Genomic DNA, 26,814 nt, shown 5'->3' with positions numbered 1-26,814 from the left:
ATTAATGAGATACCCCCTCAGTCTGCTCTTTAGACTAAACAGGCCTAGCTCCCACAGTCTCTCCTCATAAGAAAGATGCTCCAAAGCCTCAAACATCCCTGTGGCCTGCCGCTGGACCCTTTCCAGTACCTCTTTGTCTGCCTTGTACTGAGGCACTCAGAACTGGACACAGTACTCCAGATGTTGTCTCACCAGGGCCAAGTAGAGGGGGAGGGTTGCCTCCCTCGACCTGCTGCCGCACTACTCCCGATGCAACCCCAGGATACTATTGGCCCTCCTGGCCGCAAGGGCTCGCTGCTGGCTCATAGTAAACTTACCATCTCCTTCTCAGCTGAACTGCTCTCTAGTAGGTCAGCCACCAACCCGTGCTGGTACTTGGGGTTCTTTCTCCCCAGGTGCAGTACCCTACACTAGCCCTTGTTGAACCTCATTAGGTTTCTCTGCCCAAATCTCCAGCCTATCATTGGCAAACTTGCTGAGGGTACGCTCTAGCCCTTCGTCCAGGTCATTGATAAACAAGCTGAAAAAGACCAGACCCAGTATTGGTCTTTGGGGAACACCACTGACCACAGGCCTCCAACTGGATTCTGCTTGGCTGATCACAGCCCTCTGAACTGTGTTGTTCAGCCAGTTCCTAATCCACCTCACTGTCCATTCATGTAACCTGCATTTCCTAAACTTACCTACGAGAATGTTATGGGTTAATTTACTAAGATATTGGCTGTTTCATAAGGGCTGTGTTTCTACTTTGTGCTTACTGAAGTCAAGGAAGAAATGGGGGGAAGTTTATAATATAAATTGCAGTTGATGTCAAGATGTCTTGCTCCTTTTCTGACACCCTTGAAAAATACGTTAAGTGAGAAACAGACAAGCAGCCTGGTGCATCTTCTTCCACACATTTCCTACTGAGCGTGCTAAGACCTTACTTACTCAAGTAGCTTGAAATTGGGCTGCATGGGGTATTTTTATTCTGTTTTAAATGCGATCTGCATGCACATTCACTGTGTTGCTGGTATTGGATATGTACTTGAAGGACACTTGACTTCCATCCTTTGCTCCTTGCCCCCTTCTTCTTCTTTCTGGAGCCACAGAAAAAAAGCAATTTTTTGTGCAGCTAGAATTGAGACCAGTAGGAAACCAGTTCCTTCTTTAAGCTACAATGGCTTTTAGCTTGGCCTGGAAGATGGAGGTTTCCCTTTTCCTTGTTCTATTCATGGAGGATAGATTAAGTTTTGATAGTTTCTTCTTTCTTTATTTCTTTGTTTTTAATGCTTTTGTTGCTTTAGGTGTCTGTAGCATCTTAAAACTTGAGTTGCAATTGGATCAGATATTCCTTTGACTGATTTGAGTTTATGGTTTATATCTGGGTAAGTTATAATTAATGATGAAATTAAGGGAAATAACCCCAGCTGTTACTGAATTGAATATATGATTCTGAACTTTAAGAATGTGAGAGAACTGTGAGAATGTGGACATGCAAAATTATCTCAAGGTCAGAAAATGAGTCAGTAAGAAGTTGGTTGGCAAGGGTGTTAGCATAAGATTTTTGGGAGAATAATTTACACCACAATTTCAAAGATGGCTGGGACTTGAGGATGAGTAACGTGTCCTGGGTTCAAATGGAGAGTGACTACTACATTAAGAATGGAATATGTACTTTTGGGAAGTTACAGCACCAGTGAAAGATGAAGATCTGTGGTAGCTTGTCCTGGGTTCAGCAGTAGCAGTCATGTTTCTCCTTCTTGGTAGCTGGTGCAGTGCAGTGTTTTGACTTTCGGCCTGGGAACAGAATTGATAGCGATGTTTTGGTTTGGCCAAGGACTTTGTGAGCCTCATGCTCTGCCAGGGAGGAGGGGAAGCCAGGAGGAAGCAGAGACAGGACACCTGACCCAAACTGACCAAAGAGGTATTCCATACCACAGCACGTCATGCCCAGGAGGTAACTGGGAGTGAGCTGGAAGGGCTGGGGACTGCAGGGTTGGAGGAGGTATCGGTCGGAGCTTGGTCGGGCTTGGGGGGCAAGTTATCGGTCGGCTGGTGCTGAGGTGTTGTATTCTCTTCCCTTGTTATTTCCTTTATCATTATTATTACTGGTGGTAGCAGTAGTGATTTGTGTTATACCTTAGTTACTAAACTGTTCTTATCTCAACCGGTGGGAGTTGCATTCTTTTCGATTCTCCTTTCTGTCCTTCCGGGAGCAGGGGGTGGAAGAGAAAGGGGGGGAAGTGAGCGAACGAATTACCTGACTGGGTTTAAACCACGACATAGCTGTACATAAATACAATAGGTACCTATACAGCTGTGAAAATGCAGACAAGAAACTGCATTTAATTTGAACAGTGTCATTAACATAATGTGTTAACTGGGTGTCGTGGTTTAAGCCCAGCCGGTATTTCAGTACCACACAGCAGTTCGCTCGCTCCCCACCCTTCTTCCCCCTGCTCCTGGAGGGATGGGGAGGAGAACTGAAAGAATGTAACTCCCATGGGCTGAGATAAGAACAGTCCAGTAACTAAGGTATAACACAAATCACTACTGCTACCACCAATAATAATAATGCTAAGGGAAATAACAAGGGAAGAGAATACAAGTACTCACCACCCACTGACCAATACCCAGCCCGACCGAGCAGCGAACTAGCCCTTCCGGGTAACTCCCTCCAGTTTCTGCACTGGGCATGACGTGCTGTGGTATGGAATACCTCTTTGGCTAGTTTGGGTCAGGTGTCCTGTCTCTGCTTCCTCCCGGCTTCCCTTCCTCCGTGGCAGAGCAGCAGACTCAGAAAGTCCTTGGTCAGAGTAAACATTACTGAGCAACAACTAAAAACATTGGTGTTATCAGTGCTGTTCCCAGGCTGAAAGTCAAAACCACAGCACTGCACCAGCTACTAAGAAGGAGAAAAATGACTGCTACTGCTGAACCCAGGAAACTGGGAAAGAGGAAGACTTGGAGAACAGAAAGATGAAGATGATGATGCACCTCTTATGATATGCCTCTTAGAAGACTCATCACTTGGCAGAATGATGCATCAAGTGCCAAAGTGTATGGAGAGAGTGGTATTTAAATGAGCAGAAGGAATATATTTGTGACAGCAGAAAAGGTAAACTTTTGAACTGTTAATGCAAATACTTACATAAAACTGGAGAATAATCTGCCAAGATAAAACATAATAAATATCCCTGTAATTTGGCATATATGAAAATAGGTGATGGAAGACTTGGCCAAAAGTGAAATAGAAATAAGTGTCAGACTGATACAGGGCAAGCAAATGTGTCATTAGAAGTCTTGGTTTTGCAGATAGTGTGTACAATGGAAGAATGACTACTAAAAGCTGCATTTGATGAATAGCTTCAAAGGTGACTTGGCAGTTCAGCTGATAAAATACATCTAAGCATCTTAGTGTGTTGTTTTTTGCACAATAGCACTTTAATAGCAAAGCCTGGTACTAATAGCTTTTTTCTGAACTGCAACAGTAGCGCACCTTACTTTCTGACTATTGCAGGTACCTTTGCCTGCAAGATGGTACCATTTGTTCAATCCACTGCCATTGTAACTGAGATTCTTACCATGACCTGTGTTGCTGTGGAAAGACACCAGGGAATTGTGCATTCACTGAAAATGAAGTGGCAGTACACCAATAAGAGCTTTCATGATGCTTGGTAAGATTTTAAGCACCTCCAGTAACCATGTGTGCGGAGAAATAATGTTCAGTGTAGCTGGTGTAGATGGCATGGCAGAACTGGAGGCACTGATATGACCAGTGAATCAGAGATAGACTTAACGGTAAGAAGTTTGGTAACACGTATGAAATGGCTCAAGGATAGTGCCTATATGTACAGATATGTGTAATAATTACTAGCCAAAACCCTGACGATAGACTTGGAATCTGAAGTCAAAAGATTGATTTAACCAAGACTCTGATAAACCTTTGGCAACTGTTGTGGTCCTTCCATTGTAACACAAAGAGAACATATGTAATCCTGCTCATGCTAATTAAGTTGCCTTTACACCTGAATACCAGTAAATGAAGGTAGATTGAGAGAAAGAAAACTGGAAAAAAGAAAACTGAAAAAAGAGCATGCTGTTACTTCTTGATGTGAATGATGACTGATGTATGCCTCCTATAAAACTGTGCTTTATTTAAATTGTCTACTTTGCCTGACTTCTTAAAGATGATGCTGTTAAACTGTGTACCAAAACTTATGCTGCTTGTTGTACAAAGTATTAAAACTGTATTTGTTTACAGGCATAGTCTGGTTGCTGGGATTTATTGCTGGGTCAGCTACGTGGCTTGAGGTATGTTAGGTGAAATGGGAATTTACATTTGAAATGCGGTCCTTGCTGGATCTTTCTGTACGTTCAGCAATGAAACTGAAAAAATTCATAAGAAGTGAGTGGGTAAGAGAAATGGAGCTGTTGTTCTGTGTGCCAGCATGACAGGCTAAGGATTAGTACTTACATGCACTGGAAGGACTGCCAGCAGGGACTAGTTGCTTCGAAGAGCAGTAATTACATCTGTGAATTCCACTGGGGCTTCCTTTCAGTTCATAGGTGCACTGGCACACAGCAGTGTAGGGCTTAGATGACTGAGGATGATACAGTATTCTCCGAGATTTGGAAGAACTGTGCCTAGTTTGAAATGCCCATTATAGTGTAAGGAGTTAGCATACACTCTGGGTGGGGGTGGGAGGGAAAGGCTTGTCAGAATCTGCTCTCACCAGTCTGAATGTTAACAAATTTGTTTCATTTTTTTTAAGTGACTAATATGTGAGGTTTCTGTGCACCCATCTATACCTGCAAAATATGCAGCCAAGGTCTCCTTTGACAGTCCACATTTAAAAAAAAAAAAAAAGGAAGTTTAGAGGAGGAGATCAGAGCATCTCCTGACCTCTCTGTGTCAACTCGGACCAATCAATATTTCATGTGGAAAAGCGTGTGGAAGAACTGTCACTTTGAAAAGTCTCGCTGTTTAATGCTGGTTGTTATATTAAGAGCAAGGAATATTTGAATGTGCTTGGTTTTTACACTTGGGGTGAATACTGCAGTAACTCATCTCTCTTAAACTTCTTACAGGTTAAATATGACTTTCTATATGAAAAGGTGTATGTTTGTTGCTTGGAAGAATGGGCCAGTCCAATTTATCAGAAGATACATACAACCTTTATTCTTGTTATATTTTTCCTTCTTCCACTGACGCTGATGCTCTTTTTGTCCACTAAAATTGGCTATGAACTCTGGATTAAGAAACGAATGGCAGATGCTTCAGTTCTTCAAATCATTCATGGCAGTGAAATGTCTAAGATACCAAGGTTCTGGTTATTTGGTTTTTTTGTGTTGTTTCCTTTTTTGTGTTGTTTCCTTTTTTGTGTTTTTGGTTTTTTTTGTTGTTGTTGTTTTTATTTGGCTAGTTTTTGGGTTTTGTTTTTTTATTTGTTTTGTTCTGTTTTTTTCCTGGCAGCTCTTGAAAAGGGGTGCAAAAAAAAAAAAAAAGAGGGGTGTGGAAAATCTGTCTGTCTGCAAGCGTAGACCAGTTTTCCAAAGCTAGCTAGTTATTTAATGCTGAGGTACCCAATTCAAGGCAACCTTAATAGGCTGTTTTCAAAGTATAGTGTAGCCACACCTTGGATGTCAAGCTCTTTCAATACAATTCATACAGCGTGAAATGCTTTTTTTTAGAAGATAGGGCTCATGAGTTAGAATATGACTTGGGGAAAATGCTACTACATGGTCTCGAAATATTCTTTGGGAAGTTCCTTATATAATTCTGAGACTGTGAATACCTCTTTATGATCTTATTGTAACTTAAATTGGCATACGGGGTGTGGAGGGAAAATCAGAATTCAAAACCTACTTTTACAGTTGAACTTCATACAAATTCCAAAGAATTTTGAGTGTTCTCAAATGTTTGCATGAGATTATTCAAATGGTAATGCTCTGACAAGTTATGAAAATTAATGATTACCAACTTCACTATTTAGCAGTAAGTACAGGTTGCACTTAATACTGCCTCAAGTTTTTCCTTTCCATTTGGCAAATTCATCTGTTGCCTGAATTGTTAATGGTTCTGCTCATTGAGGAGAGTATCACCTTATGTATCGACTGTAGGAAGAATACTGACAAGCAGCTTAAAGATCAATGGTTCCTTAGATATTTGCCCAATGAAGTGCCTAAGGAAGCTGACCACTGCGTATCAGAACTGATGGAGAGTATAACCTCACAGGAGTTAAGCGGTCATGTAATCATTGGGCAGCTACTCACATAATTTCCATACAGCAGGGAGCAGACCCTGTAACTGCTACCAGTCAAGTGCTGCTTATTTAGCTCAAGCGAGAGATCCATCTTCGGATCTATAAAGGTACTTACATGAATTGTATATCCATTTAGGGATATACATGTATATATTCATGTATACTTTGAGTTTGTGAGATATTGCAGTGCAGGCAGGGGGTGTGTTTCTAGCTCTTGCACTTTGCCTACCAGCAAAGGTTGAATGTTGCAGTATAGTTTCATTTTGTGTCAAATTCTCTGTGTAATCATAGAATCATAAAATAGTTAGGGTTGGAAAGGACCTTAAGATCATCCAGTTCCAACACCTCTGGCATGGGTAGGGACACCTCACACTAAACCATGTCACCCAAAGTTTTGTCCAACCTGGCCTTGAACACCACCAGGCATGGAGCATTCACAACTTCCCTGGGCAACCCATTCCAGTGCCTCACCAACCTCACAGTAAAGAACTTCTTCCTTATATCCAATCTAAACTTCCCCTGTTTAAGCTTGAACCTGTTATCCCTTGTCCCACCACTACAGTCCCTAATGAAGAGTCCCTCCCCAGCACCCTTATAGGCCCCCTTCAGACACTGGAAGGCTGCTATGAGGTCTCCACGCAGCCTTCTCTTCTCCAGGCTGAACAGCCCCAACTTCCTCAGCCTGTCTTCAGACGGGAGGTGCTCCAGTCCCCTGATCATCCTCGTGGCTCTTCTCTGGACTTGTTCCAACAGTTCCATGTCCTTTTTATGTTGAGGACACCAGAACTGCACACAATACTCCAGGTGAGGTCTCACAAGAGCAGAGTACAGGGGCAGGATCACCTCCTTCCACCTGCTGGTCACACTCCTTTTGATGCAGCCCAGGATATGGTTGGCTTTCTGGGCTGCGAGCACACCCTGCTGGCTCATGTTCATTTTGTCATCGACCAACACCCCCAAGTCCTTCTCCGCAGGGCTGCTCTGAATCTCTTCTCTGCCCAACCTGTAGCTGTGCCTGGGATTGCTCCAATCCAGGTGTAGGACCTTGCACTTAGCATGGTTAAACTTCGTAAGGTTGGCATCAGCCCACCTCACAAGCATGTCGAGGTCCCTCTGGATGGCATTCCTTCCCTCCAGGGTATCAACCGAACCACACAGCTTGGTGTCATCAGCAAACTTGCTGAGGGCACACTCAATTCCACTGTCCATGTCACTGACAAAGATGTTGAACAAGACCGGTCCCAACATGGATCCCTGAGGGACACCACTCGTTACTGGTCTCCAGCTGGACATTGAGCCACTGACCACAACTCTTTGTGTGCGGCCATCCAGCCAGTTCTTTATCTACTGAGTGGTCCATTGTCGTGGTTTAAACCCAGTCAGGCAATTTGTTCACTCACTCCCAGTGAGTGATGCCGGGCTGACAACAATCAAGACTCCCCCCCGACGGGGCTCTCCCCTTCCCCACTCCCGGAGGAACGGGGAGGAGGATCGAAAGGGTGCAACTCCTACGGGTTGAGACAAGAACAGTCCAGCAACCAATGTACAACACAAATCACCACCGCTACCACCAACGACAACAATGATAAGAGAAAATAACAAGGGAAGAGAATACAATACCACCGGCCAAGAAATGAGTCCCACCCAGAAGCCCGTGTCCTTCCGGGTAACTCCCAGTTACCCCCCACCCTGGGCATGACATGCTGTGGTATGGAATACCTCCTTGGCTAGCCTGGGTCAGGCGCCCCGTCTCTGCTTCCTCACAGCTTCCCCTCCTCCCTGGCAGAGCATGAGCCTCACAAAGTCCTTGGTCAAGGTAAACATCACTTAGCAACAACCGAAAACATCGGTTTCACCAACATTGTTCCCAGGCTGGAAGTCAAAACACAGCACTGCACCAGCTACCACAAAGGAGAAACATGACTGCTACTGCTGAACCCAGGACATCCATCCATCAAATTGATGTCTCTCTAATTTAGAGACAAGGATGCCATGCAAGACAGTGTCAAACACTTTGCACAAGTCCAGGTAGAAGACATCAATTGCTCTGCCCTTGTCCATCAGTTCTGTAGCCCCATCATAGAAGGCCACCAAATTGGTCAGACAGGATTTCCCCTTAGTGAAGCCATGCTGGCTGTCACCAAGCACCTTGTTGATTTTCATGTGCCTTAGCATGCCTTCCAGGAGAATCTGCTCCAAGATTTTGCCAGGGATGGAGGTGAGACTGACTGGTCTGTAGTTCCCTGGGTCATCCATTTTCCCCTTCTTGAAAATGGGGGTTATATTTCCCTTTTTCCAGTCATTGGGAACTTCACCTGACTGCCATGATTTTTCAAGTATGATGGACAGTGGCTTAGCAACTTCATTTGCCAGCTCCTTCAGGACCCGCAGATGGATCTCATCAGGTCCCATGGACTTGTGCATGTTCAGGTTCTTAAAATGGTCTCGAACCAGATCCTCTTCTACAGTGGGCCCAAGGTCTTCATTCTCACAATCCCTTTGTCTGTTTTCCAAGACTTTGGTGGTTTCGTCAGAGCTTTTGCCAGTGGAAACCAAGGCAAAGAAGTCATTCAGAACCTCAGCCTTCTCCAAATTCAGGGTAGCCAGTTCTCCTGATAGCTTCCAGAGGGGGCCTACGTTGTCCCTAGTCTGTCTTTTATTCGCTACGTACCTGTAGAATTCCTTCCTGTTATCCTTAACATCTCTAGCCAAGTTTATTTCTAACTGGGACTTAGCTTTCCTAATCTGGTCCCTAGTTTCCAGGACAACATCCCTGTATTCTTCCCAGGCCTCCTGTCCTTGCTTCCACCTTTTATAAGCCTCTTTTTTCCTTTGAATTTTCCTCCGCAGCTCCTTATCCATCCAAGGAGGTCTCCTGGCCCTCCTGCTGCACTTCCTTCTAGTTGGGATGCAACACTCCTGAGCCTGCAGTAGGTGATCCTTGAATATCATCCGACAGTCTTGGGCCCCCCTGCCCTCTAGGACTATATCCCATGGAATGGACAGTGGCTTAGCAACTTCATTTGTCAGTTCCTTCAGGACCCATGGACAGTGGGCCTCCGGCCTTCATAATCAGGTGCTATAGGTATTTTCAGTGCTCCCAGATCTAGGAAAGGACTCCTGTTTTTTGAGCTGTTAATGGAATTTCATGGGTTTGGTTTTGTTTTCATTGTTTTAATTAATTTTTCTTGGGTTTTGTTTTGCCCTCATCTCTTACTATGGAAATTGCATGTGCTTGAATAGAGTGAAAATGCCTTGCAAGTTACGCTCATGTCACTGCTTGATGCTGCTGCCAAGTGTATTGCTTTCCCAAAAGAGCGAAATAAAAGGTATTAATTGATGTACTACATTTATATGATGCTGCATTTTTTTTGTTTCGGAGGGAGCTGTGTACTTCTGAGCATTCTTCCAGGGTTTTGTTTACATCTGTAACCATCAGAACATATTTACAGATCTAACTTGGAGACACATGTAACTATCAGTCAGCTCTCAGTGACTCAGTATGGAATGTCTTGATGCAATTTCAGCAAGAAGAAGCAAGCAATTGTTATGATGGTGATGGTAGTGTTTCTCTTTGCACTCTGTTGGGCCCCTTTCCATGTGATTCACATGATGATAGAATACAGTGAGTACCTGCCATATGTCATGCAACAAAGCTTTTATTTTCTTTTTCTGTTTTTTTTGTTTTTTTTTAATAGTGGAACTACAGGTTGTGAAAGGCTGGTGCTGCTGGAGCACTCAGCTATAGAATACCTTTGACTAACAAAGTTTAATGTCATGCTTATAAAACCCAGATCTGTCTTGTAATAGAGATACATAGCCAACAACACAAGAAATACTCTCAAATCTGCAATGGACAGATCTGCAATGCTCATGGAAAAATGAGTACATTTAAAAAACCTATTATTATAGAATCATCGAATCATTTGGCTTGGAAAGGACACTTAACATAGTGTTTGGGAGATACCTTATATCAGAGAGAAACTTCTCGGCCACATCTCTTCTTCCCTGCTGTGTGAATTAAAACCAAACACACATACAAAACCCCTAACAAAGATGGGTTTGCAACAAGACAAAGAGATTAATCTTTGTGAACTTTATTGCAGGGTGAGTGGGAGGGAACCCAAGCTCTCTACCAGCTCTTTCAGAACGAAGAGAACGAAGGTTGTCATAGACTCTAAATTTGTACAGCACAAAATCCAGTCCTGAAAAGGAGACTTTTTAGGTCTTATAAGACTGAAGAAAAAGCAAGACTTGACTGTTAGGATGGCAAGCATATATGTAGATATTTTTCTTTGTATGTCAGTCGTGCCACCCTCATTTGCTGAAAGGTCAATAGCACTTGACTAGAAGCTACAAGTTATTTCCAATTTATAAAACCTCTTGAACAAGGAACTTTTTTCATTCAAAGTAAATTTTAATTTAACGTGTGAAGACTTCTATTTGCATCCACTGTCGTACTGCTTTGAGTGAAATTTATGAACTATTTATCTCTTCACCTGCCCTGTTTTTAATGAGGTAGACATATTGGAAATATAAATACTGGGCATCACAGTGATGCTAATGAATAATACCCAATGAATCCAGTTGAGCTTTTTCACTGGTCTTGACTAGATACTTAGCTTCAAAGTGCATATATATTGCTTCTTATCTTTGCTTTATGCTGTTTGCCCTATTCTCTGGGGTCTTAACACTGTTCATACCCCATACCCTGAATGGGTACTGAGATAGCAAGTGGGACTACACAGCAGTCTGTATGTAGGAGCAAGAGGAAGTTTGCAATAGGTGGTGTACTTGCCAAAGGCAGCATCTATTTTTTCATCTTCTGTCACAAATAAGGTTGTAGTAGATAAATCGCTAGTCCTGCAGCCAAGCAGCTAAACCAAATGATGCTTATGCCTAGGCAGAATCACAAGTGCAGAAGCTGTAACTATTAAAATTGTCCGGATTGTCCCATGTTAGGGTTGCCCACAACACTCCATGAACTGTTTGCTCTCATTTTCATTGCTGAGTTCAGGAATTATTTCAGATGCTGCAAGGCCTTTATCTTACTTGCTATATAAACCAGAGTTTGGTTATTAAGTATTGGGATTCAAGAAATTACGAGTCTTCTGTGATCTTGGTGATTAAAAAGTGAGAGATGTGACCAAGATGATGCATGTTTTTGCTTCCCTGAGTTGACCTGTGACAGGCCAGAGAAAGAAGCAGTGTGGCTAGTGATAAGACAAGGACTGGTTTTAAAGTACTTGTGCATTTTTATAAGGACATAAAGCTTGGAGCCGGAAGAACTACTTGAATAAATGAGGCCTATGCTTTGCAGACTGGAAGATTTCTATTTCTTGGCTACTGGGCAAGTTTTTTGGCTCATGAATTGCCTCTTTTGAATGTCTCTGTCCTTATTTACATGTGCACAAAGCAGGGTTAGGTGGCAGATTATGATTTTCTGTGCTGATAAAGCCCTACTGCTAACATTAAGACCCTCCAGCAAGGTCTTTTGTTGACTTTAAATGAGAGCTTCTAATGGCAGATCGGATATAATTAGGATAAACAGGCACTAATGCTGTTCTGTGCTTACAGCACATTTCCTTCTTCCTTTCCAGGTAATTTTGAAAAGGACTATGATGATGTGACAGTCAAAATGATCTTCGCAATTGTCCAGACTATAGGATTCTTCAATTCTATTTGCAACCCTCTCGTGTATGCTTTCATAAATGAAAATTTCAAGAAAATTTTTTTGTCTGCCATCTGCTTCTGCATCATCAAAGAAAGCGCATCACCCATCAGGCAACTTGGCAACTTGGGGACTACCATAAGGCGGCAGAAGGCAAGGGCTTCTCAGAGAAACCCCATAGACTCGGACAAGGTCAGGAGGGAGGCATTCAGCAATGGCAACATTGAAGTCAAGTTCTATGATCAGCCTGCTTCAAAAAGGAATTTGAAAAGGAACTTTGCCTTGTTCAGCTCAGAGATCAGTGTGCATTCTGCATTGGGAAATGGACAGTAGCATCACCAGGGTTTTGAGAATGGGAAAAGCATTCTTTTTATATGGTAACTTTCAACAAGCCATTAAAAATAGCTTTCTAATTTGCATTCTGAAATAAGGGTTGGAAAATATTTTGTGGGCTATTCTAATGTTGGGATAATGGTTGAGAAAATTATATATTATATAAAGATGAGGAGTAAAATGTTGGAAAATGATATTGCCATATTATTTCCAGGAAAAAAAAATAAAAATCCCACTTTTCTTCCTAAGCTAATATAGGGCTTGTTTGCCCTCTGCTTTAGGTAAATCAAACAACTACTGCTTGCTCAGTTTATTCTATGTCTGCATGCTGGCACACTGCTGGAGCACAAATAGGTAAATGCCAGAAGAGAAGAACTACAGAGAGAGCTTGGAAATCTGACATGGGTCTAATACTTCAAGATGTGCTCCCTGCAGCTCTGAGAACTGGGAAGCTTCAGCTGCAAGTTCAGGAAAAATGCAGACTGAGATGCAATTCTGTTTTGGAAAAAAAAGAAAAATATGGAAGAGCCAGCCAGATTCTGACTCTGAAGAGATTAAGATTCAAACATTGCATGTGTCACTGAACTCTTCAACCATGTTCAGATTTCGTTATCTGGAAGCATATTAGCAATTAGCAATGCATGCATAATGTGCTGTTTTTACAGGTTAATTCTTGGGTTCAACCTTAAATGCCAGTCTACTGCCCTGTAAATGGCATTGTTATGCTGCAAAATGTGGAAGCTGAAAAAGTGCTGTACAAGAGGTGTACAGATGCTGGAGGTGTGGTCTGTAAACACCAAGTTTAATTTGCCATCCTGCTTGGATATGTTTTATGAGTTGAAAATGTGGTGTTGCCATTTTCTGGAGGGTTATAAGAGCCAGGGCCAGATCCAGAGCCTGCTGGGTCCCTATAGAGGACTTTAAACTCAGCATCAGTTTTTTGATCGGACACTTCTCTGAAGGCATGCACAAATATTTGTGTCTCCATCATCTTCAAAGTGGATTAATTACTGTTAAAGAACAGGGCCAGTGTGCTCTTATTTTTAGGGTTCACAGTAAATTACAGGGTTGAAATGCGTATGTATTCTAAACATTTTTGCTCTCAATGGGTCCAACTGAAAAACTGTAAAAGGGTGCTTACAGTTGTGACTGGGGGAAAAGCGTGATCTAGAATGGTACACCGTGATCTGAGTCCATAAATGAGGCTGTGAAATGCATCATTTGCAAGTCCATTGGAGGTTAGGTTGTATCCTTTAATGGCCTGTGAAGTGTTGGTGCTCTCTTCTGTCATCCCTTACCTCACCTAAAGAACATTGGTGCTCCCTTGGCAGTAAATTTTAGGGTTCTTTTACACTGCTACTTTATACTTCATTGTAAATGGAAACTTAGTATAACTTATCTTTGTATAAATCGAAAGTAATCTGATCATTCTCCAATGTTTACAACTTTCCATTTGATAAGGGATTCTGATGCTTCTTTGTGAAATACTGTTTATTTCTATACATATTATTGACATTGTACATATAATACACTCCCATGCAATGACGGGAAAATTCCTGACTTGTCCAGACAGCCAGGAATTAAGAACACTCTTATTACTATAGTAGATAAATATTATTGTATTAGATAAAATAACAGTTTTGAGAGCTATCTCTGGGTAAAACAGCATGAATGAGGTCAGGTTCTGCTTTAGCCAGTCATGCAGACATGCCCCTGTGCATTAACTTTGAATAATGCTGTAAGCAACACCAACAGAGTCACATACTGGTTTATTTTGAGGTTTTACCATCCCCACACACTCCCAACTTTTCAGATGCATCAGTGCAACAAAATCTGTTCAATCAAAGCAGTAAAACCTAGTTTCATTTATTCCTAGAAATCCAGACTAACAGTCCTGAAAGCCAAGCTGAGATACCACCTGTTTTGCTGCAAAAAAAAAGTGGTGCCCTACAAACCAGGATCATTTTTGAGATTTAAAGATATTTGCGTGTAACATGGATTCATAAAGGGCTTTTAGAAATTTAATGGAAGTACATACAAACTTCTAAAAACTGTATCTGTGCCCTGTAGGGTGCTTAAAGCTCAAACCAAGACTGAAAATGTCTGCTGCCTGAAAACTGTTACTTGAATTTTGTTGACAGATCAGCCTCCTGTGGAATACAAAGCTTTCCAACTTCTGCTTATTTCTCATTCTTTGGAAAATGTTCTTTAAACCTTTGCCTCAATCATCATCCACCACTTGCTGGTGAAAAATGGGAAAACCTCAACTTAAAATGCTCCTACTGGGCAACTTTCTACTGGAGAAAAAGGGAGAGGTGGGGAAGGAAGGCATTTCTAGTCGTATCAGAAAACCCACCTTCAGAGCTTGAGTAATGTATACAAGTATTTGTGTGATTTTTTGAAGCAGCCCTCTGTAGCTGGGCAGCAGGACTCTGTGTGTGTGTGTGTGCTGAGGGTGAAAGGAGTGCTTGGAAATACTCAGAACTTTAATTCTTGTTTTTTCTCTAGTCTCCCCTCATTTGCAAAGGTGCCAAGATTCATATAAGAATGTAAAAACTCCAGATGCCAGTATAAATCCTTTCCCCGTCCCTCTTCAAAAGGAAGAAATTCATCTGCCTCTGCTTTTTTTCAATCCTCATGCACTCATACTTGCTGATAATAACTGATCTATGGAGTTGTTGCTCTCAGGTTAAATTCCATGTCAACAGCATGTCAGTCCATCCATTTCTTCTATTGCTAACAGAAGATAACTTGTCTTACGGAGCAGAGCCACATTTCCTCAACAGAAGGATCCTCTGAGAGACCAGACAAGGTGGACAGCTGCTCAATTTCCTCTGTCTCCAAAGCAGCAATATCAAAAGCCCATCAGTACTCTTTTGGGTCTTTGAAGTACCCTCTCCTGAGATAGTCTATGCCAAGGACACATGGAGCCTCTGGACAAGTCAATTTTGCCACTTCCCCCAAGACAAGCTGATTTTAGCCTCCAGTCACTTACCACTTACTTTTCTCTAGCAGGACAACACCTGGCCCCAGAGCTCATCCAGCATGATGGTGATGCTCTCCCGGCCTACAAGAATATGGGCCAAGGGAACACACAGTCAGTGAGGGGGGTCTCAACCTCACGGCCAGGCTCTGAGGACAACAACCCCCACCCAAGGTGTCAAACACCCCACCAGCCCCCAAAGCTCCCACCTCCCTCCTGGAGGAGCAGCAGCTTGGACTTCAGCTTCTCCAGCTCAGCGCAGTCTAACTCGGTGGCTTTTCAGCAGAGCCGCTTGCTTCTTTAGGACACCATAGAGACTGTGAAGAATCTCAGACTCAGCCTCCAGCAAACCTATGGAGGAGTTGGAGGAAGTGCTGCAGCTTGAGGATTCCAAACACTTGTACAGCTCTTGCAGCTGGTCCATCCAACAGTGCTGAAGCTCAGGGCTATTGGCTGAGTCCCTGCTCTCTCAAGGTCTGCCCAGGCAACCTTTTCTCTGGGCTGCATCCCTCGGCTGGTGGTCTGGGTGCCAGCACCTCCAGCCTCTTAATGTGGGCTGGTGGCCTGGGTGGGAGCAGGCCAAGACTTTCTCCGTGGGGTTTTGGCCTGGGTGAAAGGAGCTCCAGGCCTTCTCCGTGGGCTGCTGGGCTCAGTATCAAGGGTACCAGACCTTCTCTGTGGGCTGGAAGGCTGAGCAGTAGGGGCTCCACTCTGTGTCCCTGGAGTGGCTGTCCTGACAGGGCCTCCACACTGTGTGTTGTTTCCCTGAGCCCCAGCGCTGAGCTTACTCCATGTGGGGTGTCCATGTTCGATGTGGGGTCTTGGTGGCGGCAGGCTGCCCTCTGTTGCCCATCTTGGAAGAGGTGGCAAAGTGGAGCCTGTTTATGGACAGAACTGCAGCAGCAAGGCTAGAGCCAGGGTACTCTGCACTATCCCCAGCAAAACCCACCCATGCCCCTGTTTCGCTGGGCAGGTCCATGCTCCAGGAGATAAAGCAGGAGCTGAAGGAGCAGGCAAGGTGCAGGGGGAGCTCCCACCACCCACCAGCTTGGTGCAGTGGTCCTGGCGGGGCTTCTCATCCACATCCTCTGGCTGGCTGGGGTCATGGAGCCTCCACAGCACCCAGGGTTTCTGACTGTATCTGTCCCATCTCAGAGTTGCTTCCTTCTTCCCTTCCTGAAGCTGGAAGAGCTGAGGGCAATGGTGAAGAGTGCAGGACAGGAGCAGGCAGAGAAGCAGGCAGTGTGACCCATGTGCAGGGACACCAGCATGCAGGTGGGAAATCTCCTGCAGCGCTACAAGAAGCTGCAAGAGCAGGAAGACTCCCTCTTTTCGAGGCAGAAAGAGGGCAAGCTGGAGAAGCAGAGGAGCCAGGTAAGGAGATGGTGGCATGTGGGGCTTAGGAGCAGGCTGCTGGGACCACCCTTATCCCTCAGCTGGTTGTGCTTCAGTGTAATGTGGGGGAGTCTGTGAATGGTGTCTGGCATGAGCAGTGCCAGGAACTGAGCTCCTCAGAGGAAAATGCGGAGTTCAGATGTGCCCTGGCCCACCGCTTGGATGGTAGTGGAGTTCCTCAGACCAGAACAGGGTGTTTGCAGCCAAGCTTCCCAACATCTGATCTCTGGAACAGAGGCACTAATTAAATACAGGTAGTGTATATAACTTTGTACTAGTAGGGACTTCTAAACGATTCCCAACTCATGCTATTAGCATGGGGGGTGAGGGGGCTTTTCCTACCTGCTCTGGTCGAAGTACTTATTCCTCAATAAATGGCTCTGCTTCCCATCTAATTATGTGGTATCTGATGCCTGCATGTTATTTTAATGGCTGGCTCATAAGATGGGCAGGAGAATGTCTCAAGCTATTCATGGTCTCTCTTCAGATAGGCTCTTTGGAGAGCAAAGTCCTCAGTGAGGAGCAGCCCATGGGGAGGCTGCTGCAGAAAGCTCTTGAAAGTGGCAGTGATCAGCTCAGTCTGCCACTGAGGTAAAGGACCAGGAGAGGTTTTGTACCCTGCAGGGCTGCAATGGAGCCCAGACAGCTGGGAGCATCCTGGGTTGGGGTGCAAGGGATGCCCCTGAGCAGCTAAGCCTGTGAAGGCAAAGCCCACCCATGCTCCCATCTCGCTGGCCATGTCCACGCTCCAGGTGATAAAGCAGGACCTGAAGCAGCAGGCAGAGCAGCAGGGAGTGAACAGGGCCACACTGGAGTAGTTGGGCACCACATTGGAGCAGCTGCAGGAGCAGGTGAGGTGCAGAGGGAGCTCCCACCACCCACCAGCGCTGTGGGGTGCTCCTGGCAGGGTTCCCAGCCACATCCCCTGGCTGGCTGGGGGTCATGGAGCCTCCACAGCACCTGGGGTTGTTCACTGCACCCATACCATCTCAGAGGAGCTTCCTTGTCCCCTCCCTGCAGCTGGAAGAGTTGAGAGCAATGGTGAGGAGTGCAGGACAGGAGCAGGCAGAGAGGCAGGCAGTGTGACCCATGTGCAGGGACACCAGCACGCCAGTGGGAAATCTCCTGCAGCGCTACAAGAGCAGCTGGACTCCTTCCTGTGGAGGCAGGAGGAGGTCAAAGTGGAAAGGCAGAGGAGTCAGGTAAGGAGATGGTGGCATGTGGTGGATAAAGAACTGGCTGGATGGCTGCACGCAGAGTTGTGGTCAATGGCTCAATGTCCGGCTGGAGACCAGTAACGAGTGGTGTCCCTCAGGGATCCATGTTGGGACCGGTCTTGTTCAACATTTTTGTCGGTGACATGGACAGTGGAATTGAGTGCGCCCTCAGCAAGTTTGCCGATGACACCAAGCTGTGTGGTTCGGTTGATACACTGGAGGGAAGGAATGCCATCCAGAGGGACTTTGACACACTTGTGAGGTGGGCTGATGCCAACCTCATGAAGTTTAACCATGCCAAGTGCAAGGTCCTACACGTGGGTCAGAGCTAACCCAGGCACAGCTACAGGCTGGTCAGAGAGATTCAGAGCAGCCCTGCAGAGAAGGACTTGGGGGTGTTGGTCGATGAGAAAATGAACATGAGCCAGCAGGGTGCGCTTGCAGCCCAGAATGCCAGCCGTATCCTGGGCTGCATCAAAAGGAGTGTGACCAGCAGGTGGAAGGAGGTGATCCTGCCCCTCTACTCTGCTCTTGTGAGACCTCACCTGGAGTATTGTGTGCAGTTCTGGTGTCCTCAACATAAAAAGGACATGGAACTGTTGGAACAAGTCCAGAGGAGGGCCACGAGGATGATCAGGGGACTGGAGCACCTCCCGTATGAAGACAGGTGAGAAAGTTGGGGCTGTTCAGCCTGGAGAAGAGAAGCTGCGTGGAGACCTCACAGCAGCCTTCCAGTATCTGATGGGAGCCTATAAGGATGCTGGGGAAGGACTCTTCATTAGGGACTGTAGTGATAGGACAAGAGGTAATAGGTTCAAACTTAAACAGGGGAAGTTTAGATTGCATATAAGAAGGAAATTCTTTACTGTAAGGGTGGTGAAGCACTGGAATGGGTTGCTCAAGGAAGTTGTGAATGCTCCATCCCTGGCAGTGTTCAAGGCCAGGTTGGACAGAGCCTTGGGTGACATGGTTTAGTGTGAGTGTCCCTGCCTATGGCAGAGGGGTTGGAACTGAATGACCTTAAGGTCCTTTCCAACCCAAACCATTCTGCGATTCTATGATTCTATGTGGGGCTTAGGATGGGGCTGCTGGGACCACCCCTCCCCCCCAGCTGGCTGTGCTTCAGTGTAATGTGGGGGAGCCCCTGGCTCCCCCCCAGATTGGGTTGTACAAGCCAGCAGCACGGAGAGAAATTCAAGCCATGCTGCAGATGTCCTGCTGGCACTGAGAGCCCGCAGCCACTAGCCCAGTAAGCCTTTTTTTTCGCCGGGGTGCAGCCACCCCCCTTTGCACAGCACTACCATGTACTCTTCCTCCCTGGAAGAGGGAAGGTGCCAGGAGGTGCTGAGCCGGTTGATAGTCCAGGAGCAGGAGCTGCAGCAAGTCCAGCAGCAGCTGCAGGAAGAGATGGCCTCCGAGGAGAGGGGTGGCTCATCCCCGCTGGGCAGAACTGGCACCTTTAGGGCATGGTGGCCCAAGGCAGTATCACTCTAAAGATTCCTGTAGCAGCTCAAGGAGAAGGCACAGCCGACAGAGACTGACAATGCGGCTGGGATTAAAAAGCGAGTGTGATGGGGACAGTGACAGCTTCAGGACAGCACTCACCCCATTCCCACTTTGTCCTTGCCCGCACACCCGGTTCCCATGGTGCTCTGGGTGTCCATGGCAGTAGTTCCCACTGATGGTGGTGGGTTTTGGAGACAACATCCAACTGCTCTCCATCATCCTCCCCCCATTCTTCTGTAACCAGCCAGCGGGCTGGGACTTTGCTGTGGTACTAGGGATAAGCCAGGTTCAAAATCAGGTTTCCCAGCTCACCCAGCCCTTTTCTCCCCTGCCCAGGCAGCTGTTGGCTCATTCTCGATGCCTGTTCTATGTCCAGCAACTTGGCATGAGGGTGCCTGACTTGTAAGTAGCACACGTCACCGGTGCATCAGGGGGCTGCATTGGTGGGATGGGGGGAGAGGGGTGCTGACAGTGCTGCATGACAGGCACAGGGTACATGGAGTCTGTCTGGGGAGGGTGTCTGATCCTGCTGAGACCCCTGAAAAGCCCTACCCATTATTGGAGAATGCGGACTCCTTCATGAGGGCAGGGCAGGGAAATGCTATGGGGTACAAGCCAGTACAAGATTTTGGGACACTGCCCTGAGCCAGGGTGGATTGTTTGTCCCCTGCCACCCACCAGTGGTTCTTAGCTTCCTTAGGCCCATCCCACCCCTGTCACCACTGAGCACCCCACAGCACTGAGAAAACCCATTGTTCCCTCAAAACAGGGTAAAGCAAGAGATAGGGGACATGGGACCCATTTTCCCAGGAGATTCAGACATTGACCAGATCTACCATATGACCAAATGCCTGGGTAAGAATAGCCTGTCAGGATCCTCATACCTGTTTACTAATGGAGGGGTCAGATACATTTTGATGCGGGGAAGGAAGGTGTTGGGGGAAAAGCTGTTTGTGTATGCTGAACTGTCCCAGAGCGTGTGCTCTTAGCACCGTTTACAAATGGCAATCTAAGAATTCATGAGTTCAGTATCAATTCATGGCAGACTATAGCCCTTAAGGGTAGTGCTGACAAAGTGTTCCAGCCTCTTAAATGTTTCATCGGACTGTCCTGTATTTCTTCCGTGATGGTTGCTTTGTTTGTGTGGCACCGGGTAATTTAATTCCAAGACACCAAGAGTTATCCTATAAAAATGCCCTCTTTGCTGGCATGAGGTTGCCTGAAGTGAAGGAGGCCAAATCTCTGGACAAATGCTATCCCAAATTCCCTGCTGCAGTGCTAGATTTAGCCAAGGTAATTAACTGGTGGTTTACTATGAATGTTTCTCTGTTTACTTGTCTTTGGGGAGCAGAATACAGCCTACAGAAAGGGCTGTGGCTGTTAAAGTGGCTTTCTCTCAACTACCGATGCATGATCAACTGTTCGGGTTGGTGGCTTAGTGGGGCTGCAAGGTTACAACAGCAACCATCCTGGGTGACTGGCAAGACTAAGCCAGCCATCTCCAGAGCCAAAATGGTCAGTGCATATACTCCAGGGAGGATTTGTAGCATACAGTGCCCCATTGATTAAGTTTTCCAAGGAGATTAAAAAGGTGAAGAAGGACTGGTGTGTTGAAAGCATCAGCTGATCTTTCAACCCATCTCCCAACAAGCTTTGCTCCTCATCTGCTACCTAAGGTTGCTTTGTAGATCATAAGCTTACTTGTTACTGGCTAGCAGAGCTGTGTGGATACAGTGTTTTCTGCCAACCCTACCTCTACCTGCTGGTGGAGGCACTGCAAAGAAGCATGCCTGGATCCCTTCCTGGTGGAGGGATGTGTCTGCTGTGTGCGAGTTAGGAAGCCTATAACTTTGGAATAGACTCCGGAGAATCCTTCCAGGGAGTTGGGGGTTTGGTTTTTTTTGTCCTTTCACACAGTAGTCTGGAGCTGGGCAACTAAAACAACCTAAAACCCACGTGGCTGTATTTGAAATGGCTGATGGTCAAAAGAGGGCGTAAAGCCTCAGCCAGACAAAGGTAACTGAAACAATGGAGGTTTACTGAGAGCAGAGTGATATGTGCAATGAGTTGCTGTGAGCACTGGTGATTAGGATGGAAGCAGCCAGTTCTGTGTTTATTACACAGAATGGTTTTGGCAGTGGTTGGGCTCATTTCAATATAACAAGTCCTAGAGGGGAGAGACTGAAGTATTTTCTTGCCTTCTCACTCAGAAATGTAAAAGCCTTTATTTCATTTCTAATATATTTGCCTTCTCATGTTCACCTTGCTTTCACAGAAGTGTTTGCAGATTGACCCACATGAAAGACTGTGCTGAACTCTTGGAGTGTGATTTCTTCAACAAGGATGGATTTGCTGAAAGGTAAACAGTTCCTGTCTTACTCAAAGCAGGCTAATATTAGAAGGAGGTTAAGCAGCTGCACTTAAAGATTTTATGCTGGCTTTGTAGAGCTGACAGCTGTTGGATGTCTTGGTTTTGTTTGGGTTTAGCCTTCCTGGAAATGGGAGAACAGTTGACAGGTAACACAGCGCAGCAGCATGTTTGCCTCATTAGCTGGTCATGACGCTAATTCGTCAGCGTGCACAACCCGCAGCGCACCATATTGGGTAGTTTAGTCTTACACTGTGTGCATGCAATGTGTCGGCATCCACACCAGGCTGGGACACAAACACCTTCATTGTTGTAATCTGAAAAGCATGTGCTTAAAAGATTTTCTTTGTTTTAATGGATACATCATTTTTGGCTGGCTTCTCATTAGTTAAAAAGGCATGGCTGGTTTGGTTACCTAAAAAGCTATCAGAGCCTGGGCTGAACACCAGCTGATGAGGATATTGAGATTAACAGAAGCCTTTTGTTTTTGTTTTTTTCTCTATGTGGAATATAGATTCGCTCAGGAGCTTAAATCAAAGATTCAGAAAGATGCCAGAAACCATCAATTAAAAAAAAAAAAAAAAAAAATCAGCAAAAGGGACAAAGATGATAGCTTAGAAGAAAGAAAAATCCTTGTTGTCCAGGTTGGTCCATCTTTGTTTTCCAATATTCTTTTTTCACATGTTTTAAAATCAGTATGTGCAGCAGTGTAAGTTCATAGCAAAAATATAAGCATAATTGTCCATTTCATTAAAAGAAAAAAAAAGACTAGGTAAGTGTGCTGTGCCTCCCCTTTGGAGGCTACTGTGAGTCTAAACAGCACTGAAGACCTTGTCACCTGATCCAGGGGAATACACTGTGCCTGTGCCCCCACAGCTCTGACACCCAGCACAGTGCAGCCTGTGGGCTGCTGTGTAGGAGTTGTGTGCCGTTGATTCTAGGTGATTGGCAGCTATGAGGTTGCTCTAGTACTTGGCTCAGCAGTCTGCAAGTGGCCTTTGGGCCAGTCCCTTGCAGGTAAACTACACGGCACATACGGAGCTGAAGGGAGAATCCTTTGGGAATCATCAACTCATGTTGAATCACAAAAACATGCTTGTATGCTGCTGTTTACCTGTGTTAAAGCCCTGCCTCCAAAATTACGTATTTTCCTTTCAACCAGCTACCAAGGAGTAGAGGCTTCAGAGTGACTTTGAGGTAACAGTGGGCTCAGTTCTCACTTGATTTATTTGAAAGTGACATGAGATATGACTGTTCTTCCTCCATCGTTTCCTATCTAAATCAGATAGGATATCCTCCATCAGACTCTATTCTAAAGTGACTTATTTACAGAGGGTGCTGGAACCCTGGCAAGTCTCCTGTTTGATGGAAAACAGAGGTTTTCTACTAAAACCAATTCCATCTCTGTCAGGTCCCTGCAGAATCATGCAGGTTTAGGCTTTTGACTTCTTATTCCTGCGTGCACTGTTCTAAGCTACTTTGTAAGCATGATCGTAGGGGAAAGACGATGTTTTATTTGCAAACAGGATTTTAGCATTGAGCCAAAGAGCAGAGATGCAAAGCTGTTCAAGGCAAAGCACTCGAAAACTGATGCAGAAGGAGCAGACCGATCTCCAACCTGAGCTCCCTGTACGACAGTGCAATCAACCCTTTTACAATAAGCTCTCAAACCAGTATCAAAGATTCCAGCAGCAGCTTGGACTATGTCAAGAATGCAGGCATAGTTATTCCCCCCAGCAACGAGAACTTTTCTCCCACTGCAGTTGGGATGGGTCCTTTGCCTGGGAACCTTAAATACAGGTATGGGAGCAGAGCTAGAGGAGTTCATATGTATCATCCCTGTTGCTGAGGGACTGAAATGGCCTGAGAGAGGTGTAAGGTGATGATGGTGGAACATGCGATGTGTGTTTGCGATGGGACATGGCTAGGAACAGCCCTTGGATGGAGAATTGTCTTCACCTCAAGCAGCTGTGAGTGTGTTTCAGCACTGGGCAAAGCTCCTGAACAGCAGCAGTTCCACCAGCTGCTGTGGCACTTGGTTTTCTTTGGCTTGTGGCTTGTCCTTTGGACCACATTTCTCTGTTAAGTGAGCTCACAAAAGGATGTTTTCCCTGTGAGCCATCTTCCTAAGCATTTCATGACAATGTTTCTGGATGTCTTGCATTTGTTGTTTTTATTTTCACCAGTTAATACAGAGTTTGGGATGTTTTTCATTACAGAGTTGATGAAAAGAGTAAAAAAATACTTGAACCCATTTGTAAGGCAGTGGAAGCATTCTCCAGCAAGCCATTACAGTGTAAGCTTGACCTTGGTAAGTCATCTGCTTTTCCCCTTTGTCAAAGCAGAAATCAATTCTGAACCCAAGCACATATTTTCTTGTCAAGAATCCCATCTGTTGCAGCCTTCACCATGGCTCCCAACTAGAAATACTCTATTCTTCACCCCTTTTGACCTACCAATGTGTTATCTGTTATTCCTTGCTAACAGTTATCTTATACGAAACATACTTTGTATCAGAGGACAATTTTAAATGAGGGAGCAGTCCTCATGGGTATCTGTGAGACTTGAAATAAATCCACGGCCAAAAAAACCAGACCCTGTGTGCTGTGCCTCTGGAGCAGAATTGAGGATTTGGGTTTAACATGGGCAGGGCCTTATTTAGTCATGTCATATATGCATTGAAAATGGATAATGAGAACAAGTGAACTGGAAAGCTTTACACTGCACAAACTACCTAAGCAATATTCTTTCCATGCTAACAGGAATATTTGCCTTCTTACACCTAACTAATCCAAGACATTCTCCAGGTGGTGTATTTTGTCCCTCTGAAAGCAGTCTCCCTTAGATGATTGCTTTGGGGTTGTCTTGCTGTGGCTGTTCCATTATTTATAATGTATAAATAACACTTGAGCAGAATGGATTCCATCACACACATTAGAGTTGCTTCTTTTGCTCTTCCCCAAGTTCCAACTACAGCAGAACATTGCTGTGTTTATGCATTTTTAAGCTTGAAAATAGCTTTGGCTTTTTTTGTTTGGTTTTGGTTTGGTTTTTTTTTCATGTATTTTCATGAGCTGGTACTTATGCCCTTGATTACAGGTTACTAATGAAAAAAACATCCTTCAGGCAAATAGGAGAAAATGGGAATTCTCCAAGACAAATGTGCATTTGCCAGAGCTAAACCATCTGCCTGAGCTGAGAGGAGTGGAAGGTATGATGTCCTCTGAATAAAAGCTGGTTACTAAATGAGTAGCAGGAAGCAATGTGTGTTGCAGCAGCTAGCTCTTGCTTCCTTAACACTGTATGCATTGGTTGTCTTTTGCAGCATGGCACCCCAGATACCTCAAAAAAGAAAATAAAACCATTTCAGAGTCCTGTGTCGCCTCCCTTGCTGCTATTGATCTCCATACCCCAAGTCTGGCCTCACAGCAGGTAACAACATTTTGGGAGTCTGATTTGATCAAAGAATAGGTTTGGTTTTAAGTTACATGTTGGTGTTGCATTTCTCTATCAGGCAGTTTCTGATTGTCCTCTCCATTTATACTAGACCTGGAAGTTGACCGTCTCTGGCTTTTTCTTCCCCAGTTTGCAGCTGTCAGGGACTTTAATGCCTGAGGCATCAGAAGGCAGCTTCCCCAGAGCTGAGCACTAGCCTCATGGAGAAAATCACACCTACCTGTAAAAAGCCAGTGGGCTCTCATTTCTGCTGTCTAGCTTTAATTTCTGCATACACGTGGTATGTACAAGCACATTATGTTGCCTCTGCCTTTTTATGGCCATTGCTTAATAGATTCCTACCTTTTTTTTTACAAAAACCTTCCCAGAGCCTTCTCATGGGTTTCAAAGGGATAGTTTTGTGCATGCTTGGCATTGGTGTTGGAAATTACACAGCTCATGATGTTGGGTTTGAGCAAGCTGGTAGAATAACAAAAAGGGGAAGTTGTCTGCCTTCACATGAGGAGTGGGAAAATGCATGTACAGCACTGTCAAGGGCATCAGGGAAAATGGAAGGGAGAAGAGAGAACAGTGTTGCCGGGGGGGGGGGGCAGAGCTTGTCAAACTTAACATTAGTGAAAATGTTTAAAAATTAAGTCATGCAATCTAAATTAATGTAGCTGTTGATACCTCTCTGAGCATGAGGTAGGAGTCTGGGAGAGAAGGAGGCTTAGGAAAAGTCCTGGCTGTGTGGATGGCTTGTTGACTTGTAGTCTTAAGATTGAAGGACTGAGCTTGAACTCAGCCACTCATCTGCACTATCACTTAGCATTCCATTTTACCATTCCAGATTGTTTTAAGCTGAGGCTTTTAAATATGTTTTTAATAGTTTCTCGTCTTGCATATTGAAAGACATACAGGTCTTTAAGTCATTTTGTCTGAAAGAACACTCAGGGGAAAAAATCGTGTGGTTTTGTTTGCCGTTTTGCTTTTTTTCTACTTGGTGCTCAGGATCTTCCAAGGAATCTGCTGTACCTGTTGGAGTTAGTATCATTCTCTTGCATGTGGGAACTGCAGTGCTGAACCTAGGATTTTTACTGCCAGAATTGCCTCTCTTTCCTTGCTGAAGCTGAGCAGAAGGGACTGAGGGAGCATAAACTGGGGAGAAGAAAGAGGGAAGGAGACAAGGTGCTTTAGAAGTGTCTTCAGAGCCTGTGCTCCAAAATCTCACCAGCTTTCTTGGAACCATGTCCTGCATAGATGGGCTTTACTCAGGGCTCTGGCTACGCATGTGATCACATACCTGCCCCCTCTAGGGATTCTCTCTGGGGCCAAAGGAACCACCAGGCACCAGTGCTGCATGTGCTCCTTGTCTGTATGAGTGTATTTGTCAAACTACATGATATTGGAAGAAAGGAGAAAAAACATTGGGATGGGAAATAGTCCTGTTAGTAGAAGTAGGGGAATAAGAAAGTTGTCTCATCTGTGAAGCACACAGGCGTAGGTGCATGGTGTTAGCAAGGCAATAAATAAAAATAAAGGAGGATTATAATCAGGGAGAACCTCTGTGGTTTTGTTAGTCTGCCCATAACATCATTCTGCTTTGCTCCTCTTAGTGCAGTTGGCTAAAAGGGTGGGAACAGTCCACCTGAGTTACC

General features: G+C 45.0%; 2 protein-coding genes across 2 annotated transcripts; both read left to right on the top strand.

Moving 5' to 3' along the window:
• The first annotated feature begins 249 nt into the window (after window positions 1-249).
• On the top strand, window positions 250-12,346 carry QRFPR (pyroglutamylated RFamide peptide receptor). Its single transcript, XM_057405107.1, is given in 7 exon segments — window positions 250-371; window positions 3,474-3,638; window positions 3,640-3,659; window positions 4,247-4,296; window positions 5,074-5,309; window positions 9,776-9,873; window positions 11,849-12,346. Coding segments are annotated over 7 exon segments (1,095 nt in total). The 3' UTR covers window positions 12,253-12,346.
• An 8,099-nt stretch (window positions 12,347-20,445) lies between these two features.
• Window positions 20,446-25,403, top strand: CDKL2 (cyclin dependent kinase like 2). Its single transcript, XM_057405106.1, is given in 11 exon segments — window positions 20,446-20,646; window positions 21,629-21,657; window positions 21,659-21,712; window positions 22,236-22,365; window positions 23,248-23,329; window positions 23,332-23,521; window positions 23,941-23,956; window positions 23,958-24,032; window positions 24,821-24,932; window positions 25,047-25,153; window positions 25,314-25,403. Coding segments are annotated over 11 exon segments (1,086 nt in total).
• Window positions 25,404-26,814: the final 1,411 nt, after the last annotated feature.

Source organism: Pezoporus wallicus, unplaced genomic scaffold (genome assembly GCF_028554395.1).
Source record: "Pezoporus wallicus isolate ANWC-B61680 ecotype Strahan unplaced genomic scaffold, APGP_CSIRO_Pwel_v1 contig_6789, whole genome shotgun sequence".
Taxonomy (NCBI): Eukaryota; Metazoa; Chordata; class Aves; order Psittaciformes; family Psittacidae; genus Pezoporus; species Pezoporus wallicus.
This window is presented reverse-complemented; position numbering and strand designations above follow the sequence as displayed.